Below are 6,445 nucleotides of genomic sequence, written 5' to 3' on the forward strand. Positions count from 1 at the left end.
ATATAAATACAAAACCATTTACCATTTATGTGGAACACCTATACAAGCGTATTTGCCAAAAGCTCTCAAACAGATGGAGGATATACAGAATAGGATGTGATGTTTTAGACTGCAAATGTTTCAATATCCACTCACTGGATTACAGTGTGAATCATGTACTGTATAACCCCATCGACCTCGTTGACTTCCAAAGATGTTGCAAGGGATGTTTCCCAAAACACAAGCCAAAAGTCTGTTATGAGAGTTCTCAGAAATACATCACTGGCAGTTTTTTTGTAACCATAAAATATCGCTATCACTTGGCCGATCACCAGTATCTGTCAAACGCTGGCTCGTCCTTTCTCTCGGCAGCGAATAAATAGGAGTAGATCTCGCTCTTCGCATCCCACCTCTCCTCAACCATCCTTCACTGCTCGTGCGCCGCCGTAAAGGAAAGGTAATGCAGAGAAATAGAATATTTATCCAAAACTAAATTCTCTTTTTTTCATGCAGCATAACTAAAATAACCTTTTTTTTTTTTTCACAGCTGAAAATGAAATTCCTCCTCCTCGTTGCCTCCATCCTTGGGGTGGCCGTCTGTGCCCCTGTGAGAAAACTTCTATTTCTAAATACTTAGAACACAATGTTCACTTTCTAAGGTCGTGTTCTGTGAATCACTTTTTTTTTTTCTCCTCTGCACACGCTGACCTTCAATTTCTCTTTTTCCATGTTCAGCACAACGTGTTGCGGGACCAGGTGTTCATGGAGTTCGACATCGCGTATCCTCAGAATGCGGTACAGACACAGACGCACGTCTGCTAATATCTGCTCAACACTTAACAGTGATGTATTATAGCTTTAGGCTTTAGTTTTGGCTAACCTTTTTCTTTTGTGTATGTAAATATTGATTTGATTTATAATGACTCTCACAGGGCGGGGTGGTGGTGCCTGCTGGGGCCCAGCGCAGATCTCTGGAAGTTGTAAGATCTTTTACCTTACATGCTTATTTATTTACACATTGTTATCCAGTCAAGTCACATTTAAAGGTGCCATATGTAAGAATGTGGCCAAAAAACGGTTACTACATTCAAATTCAAAAATACCGAGGCGTTTTAGGTTTCGTTTTCCGACGTAACTGGCAACCTGTGGTTGCTCGGCAGCTGAGACTCTACCAACTGCAATGATTGGTAGACGGCGGTAGGTGGCGCCACATGCCAAAACATTTCAAAACATATATATCACTTTTTTTTTTTTTTTAATGCAAATATTTTGTCTGTACTGTTGTTGTTGGTGAGTTCAGTTTGTTATATGAACATTATTCCTGAGTCTCTGTGACATATTAGGAGGATTTATTACATGATGTACCTTTAAAAACACCAGGTCATGACCTTAGTGAGTGTGCAAAATATGCATTAATAATCAGGGGTCCCGTCTCCCATTTGTTGCGCAATACTGTTTGAACACCCTGCAGTATTGGCTATCTTCCCTGTCAGATGTTGGGCTGGTGTGGGCCTTTTCCACGTCACCGTTTGGAAAGCGATTAATGAAAACATTAAAATACAAAATTACATATAAGATCGTTTACATTTTGTCTGCTTATAAAGGTTAGGAAAGCATGCAGAGCGTATTATGCATGTCGATCATATGTGTGAAACTAATAACTTTAGGAAAAAAACATGCATTTTCCAATTACAGTGCAACAAATGTTGCCTTTGAGGCTTTCAGGGGGGTTCTAGCTCCCCCAGACCTTAGTCTTCAAATCATGCAATGAATGGATGTTTATTTTGTTGATTTGTTGGCACTGTATTTGTAATATTGATATTATAAATGAATGCCTTGAATGCAACTGTAGGAAATGCGTCTCCAACAAAGATTTCTTGTTTGACTTTTCCTTTCCAGCTGCTGCCAGTTAATGCGCAGAGACAACCTGTTGCAGGACCGGTAAGTGCAGCTTTTTATACATATACATAATCTCATGCTCTGTGTCCTAACATGTGAATTAATGGCAAAACAATGTGTTTTTTTGCACTTACAGATCCGTGGCTTCATCAAGCACGAGATCCGCGACGACGACGACAAACGCAGCAGGGACGTGGTAAGTGTTTGTGGATTTTGACATCTATCGTATGAGATTTTTTTTTTCTATGAATCTATCCGTCTTATTTTTATTTCTACAGTTCTACCCCTTTGGTTTTGATGACGGCACCCCCGTTGCTGCTGCCCCGGTCGCTCCTTACGCTCCTTACCATCCTTACGTTCCCGTAGCTCCGGCTGCTCCTCTTGTTCCCGTTGTCGTCGCTCCTCGCGTTCCTGTAAGAACGACTATTGATTTGTCAGCCGCTGATTATTAATTGGCTGGATTTGTATGAAAGTGCAATAATGACGTCGAGTACAGAGTGCAGCGGGTTCACTCCCGCGAAGGAGTGAGCGTGTTGCGTCAGATAGAAAAAAAGTTTTCTGCTGAGTTGTTGAGAAACAACCGATCGTCGAGCAGATGTCTTGCGGGGACTCTCCTCGTTCCTGATTGGCTCACTGTCGTTTCAGGTTGCCAGACGCAGGAGCGATGATGATGACGAGCATGACGACGACTAGAAAGTCCAGAGTCAGCAGGATGTGCAGGTTTGAGCACAGGCAGGCAACACAACCACATACTTAGAAGGGCATCGAGTTTAGCTCATTACGGCATATTCCAGACATGAATTTTTTTTTTTTGAATACTTCACGGTTAACATGTATTCACTTATCTTTGCACTTTAGGTGACCGACGCTTCAAGACTCCCGTGAAAGACGACGAACCAACACTGCTCTTTCCCAAATGAATAAAGAAAATAATGGTCTAATGCTTGTGAAAAGAAAATGGTGCTATGCCTTTTTGTTTTTTTTTGCAAAAAGTGGTGCTTTATAAACAGATAAAAAAAAAATTGTCTTCCATAAAAGAAATGCACAAAAGAAAACAAGAACATGGAATGGACCAAAACAACATGCAATAAATTTGCTGTTTCTGAGCTTCATAATAAAAACAAACAAACATACTTATTCTCTTCTGCTTCTTTTTTTTCCATTTGCATGTTCTAATCTGACATTTTAATGATTAGTTAAAATGTAAATCATTCTTCTTCATGCATAAATACAGCCGATGATTTCATCTCGCTAAAGTATGAAGAGTATATTACACTCCTATAAATAATAGACAAACTGTGTCATCATAATGCAGTGATACAGCTGCAATAGCACTGCAGTGGTGGCAAAGCTCTGTTCTAGACAGTGTAATCAACCCCACTCTGCAATTACACGGAAAGTGGATTTGACCACTGGTCATTTAGTAAAGCTGAAGACTAGACACCTGAACTGTACCTAGTCATTGGGGCCACATCACTCCCGTCCACTGTGATTGGCCCTGACGTGAGCTGGCACCGTATAAAAGCCAAAGTAAACTCTGTTGGAGAATATCACCGGCATCGCATCCAACACACGGCAACACTCTCCACTTCGTTTATTTTCTTCTTCTTTTAACTTTTTTTGCAGAAGGTGAGTTCAACACAAGTTCATAGATGCTTTTTGAATAAGAAGAAACTGTCTGATTACATTTCTGTAATAATATTATATTTCTGATAAGTAATGATTCATTCTCTATGTCTGAAGGACTTGTAATCCGCAAAAATGAAGCTGGCCGCCATCGTGCTCCTCTGTCTGGCGAGCAGTGTCTCGGCCGCACCGGTAAGTTTAAAAATAAAAGCTACACATCATATGCACCCACGTGTTATTATTTCACTATTACACTCTTAGAAATAAGGGTTCCAAAAGGGTCCTTCTACAACGGTTGAGGTTCTACCTGGAACCATTTGCTTCTGAAAAACCTTTTTCCCCGAAGAAAGGGTTTTTCAAGGGTTCTTGGTAACACTAATGGTTCTAGTAAGAACCATTTTGATCCAGAGAACCCTTTAAAACCCCTTTCCTGAATAAAGGGGTTTTAAAAGGGTTCTTGGTTGAACCCTCCAAAAGGGTTCCAAGTGGAACCCTTTCTACCTGGAGCCAAAAAGGGTTCTCCGGACAAGCTGAAGAACCTTAAATGGTTCTACTTGTGTATGTTAATGTTCCTTTTGTGTTTCTGTCTTTATTTTCAGTCGGCCTTTCATTACCTGACTCACTACACAGGATCCAGACCACAGGTGCCGCCCTCACAGGTGAGCTGTTTCAACCTCTGTGTCAATAAATAAATGAATAATGTGATGTGAGGTGCTGACGAATTGCAAATAATAATAATAATATGAACGTGCAGCTGTTCCCTGACCATTTTCCATCCATTTGCATCCGATCCAGGTGAAGAATCCCTTCGCAGTCGGTCAGCCTCTTCCACAGACCGGACTGCCGGGAGCTTACAGTGTGGAACTAGTACGACAAACTCTCTCTTTTACTCGTTCAAATGTAGTTTTTTGGGATTAGGATTGATTAAATTGTATGGTCCTTAACTTAAATTTTTATTATTATTCCCTCCTAGATTTATCCTCACAGATTTCCTGGTGGTATAGGCGGATCAACTGCTGGCCAGGTGAGTGACTATAGTATTTCTAACAGAAATGTTAAGAATATCAGCCGTTTTTTCTATTTTCAAATATCTGTTTTTTCTACAGGGCTTCCATGGATTCATCAAATACTCCATTCCCCAGCCACCTGGCAGACAAAGTGTAGAAGTTGTAAGTGTACATCTTTTAATTTTCCTTCCCATTTTACAAATTATATCTGGATTAAAAACACTTACATTGATTTTATTTTATTTGTTTCCCCCCCAGTACTACCCCTATGATTTCTCTCAGCAAAGGGTAAAAATTGAAAACTTCCAGATTTAACCCAATAATGTGTAACGCAAATATAGAATTGCTTAAATTGTACTCTTGTGTTTCAGATTATTACCAACATCCCACCTATGACAAATGTACCTCAGGTAAAAAAATATAAGATTTCAAATATCGATCTTTAATATTCTGAATTTCTTAATTTATTACTTGTGTTTTTTTTTTCTCCACAGGCCATTCCATTTGATTTTCCACCTCAAAATATTCCCCAGCAACCCCTGAATGTGAGAGGAAAACTCTATTTAAATCCGATTTTTAAGATATTCAATATTTTGTCGTTCTCCTTTCATTTCATATCTCTTTTTTTTTTTTAGATTCCATCCATTCCAACCTTTGATGCCAACCCTCTACCATCTCAGGATCCCCTGCAGCCTCTCCAACAGGACCAGCCCACACAGACAAACCAAGTAATCATCAACCTCTGACAAAAATGACTTACAGTAAAATGCACTGAATGAATGCAAAGATTGTTTACCATATTTTTTTTTGCAGATGCCAGTCAAGGTTTGAGCTGAGGAACGTCTAATCCAGACTCCCGCAATGGAACAAATCAAGACTTGCAACATCATTCTTACTGAAGTTAAAATAAAAATAATATGGTGATAATGCAATTATCTTTCGACTTATTAAGGATTCCGGCGCAATGGTCAACTATATTATGAAGTGATCGTCTGCATATTTATCTGCTTTACTTTGTAGTTGTCCTCTAACTTAACAATAACTTATTGTAGAAGTCGCTAAAACCCCTCAGCAGCCACGTTCTGCTCACTCTGTCAACTATGGCTGTGTTCATTTATCATTATAATGACTTTTCTTCAAATGTTGCTCCTTTTTTTTCCCCTTTTAAGAAATAAAGTCTACTTTTTCATGCAACTTTTTTTTGTTGTTTTTGCCATTTATGATGAAATGATCTTGAGAATTGTACTTAAGGGGAAACCCTGGACAAGGACTCTGACCAAAAAATGCTCCTAACAGGGAAAAACTACTAACAGAAAACAGCTGAAGCTAACAAACAAAAACAGCTGAAGCTAACAAACAAAAACAGCTGAAGCTAACAAACAAAACCACTCTCGGCATGGAGCGAATACTGATAATTCCCAACAAGACAACGGCACAGACACTAGTTCACAAGCCGATCTGGCAACAGACAAAGGGAGACACAGACCTTATATACACACACATGGTAATGGGGAACAGGTGGAAACAATCAGGGCGGGGCTAACAATCACAGTGGCGGGAAAACACGAGGGGGAAAGTTACCAGAAACAAGAGGAGAGAGACATTTCAAAATAAAACAGGAAGCGCAAGACGACAACTAAACGCCACCAGCTTTCTTGGTCATGACAAAGAGAACTTGGGTTGTGTACTGAAGGGTTGCCAGCTCAGGCAAAATACCCAATTTGTTCATTGCTAATCGGACACTTTAAATTTGAAGTTTGCTCAGTTTTGGTTGATGAGTTTCTTTGTTCTGAATGAAGTCAGTGTGTCTCGAAAAGGAAAAGCTCACAACGTTAAGAGCACAAAATGATGAAAAAAAAAGGTTTAAAAAAAAAAAAAAAATTCATTATTTTTTTTTCGTCTTTTTTTTTTTCTCATGTCACTTTGGGGGCTCC

General features: G+C 39.5%; 1 protein-coding gene across 1 annotated transcript; it reads left to right on the forward strand.

Annotated features, from left to right (window-relative positions):
* The first annotated feature begins 400 nt into the window (after positions 1-400).
* Positions 401-3,011, forward strand: scpp7 (secretory calcium-binding phosphoprotein 7). Its single transcript, XM_083909271.1, has 9 exons — positions 401-436; positions 527-586; positions 715-774; positions 912-959; positions 1,879-1,920; positions 2,015-2,074; positions 2,157-2,291; positions 2,524-2,598; positions 2,737-3,011. The coding sequence occupies exons 2-8, from the start codon at positions 533-535 to the stop codon at positions 2,569-2,571; spliced, it is 447 nt and encodes a 148-aa protein (XP_083765397.1). The 5' UTR covers positions 401-436; positions 527-532; the 3' UTR covers positions 2,572-2,598; positions 2,737-3,011.
* The last annotated feature ends 3,434 nt before the right edge of the window (positions 3,012-6,445 follow it).

The sequence above is a fragment of the Microchirus variegatus genome, assembly GCF_963457635.1.
Source record: "Microchirus variegatus genome assembly, chromosome: 23".
Classification (NCBI taxonomy): Eukaryota; Metazoa; Chordata; class Actinopteri; order Pleuronectiformes; family Soleidae; genus Microchirus; species Microchirus variegatus.

Excerpts from the sequence above, each read along its gene's own strand:
- scpp7 (XM_083909271.1), top strand. The coding sequence starts at position 533 with ATGAAATTCCTCCTCCTCGTTGCCTCCATCCTTGGGGTGGCCGTCTGT. Across the intron at positions 587-714 it reads GGGTGGCCGTCTGTGCCCCT|CACAACGTGTTGCGGGACCA; the intron begins GTGAGAAAACTT and ends TTCCATGTTCAG. Across the intron at positions 2,075-2,156 it reads ACAAACGCAGCAGGGACGTG|TTCTACCCCTTTGGTTTTGA; the intron begins GTAAGTGTTTGT and ends TTATTTCTACAG.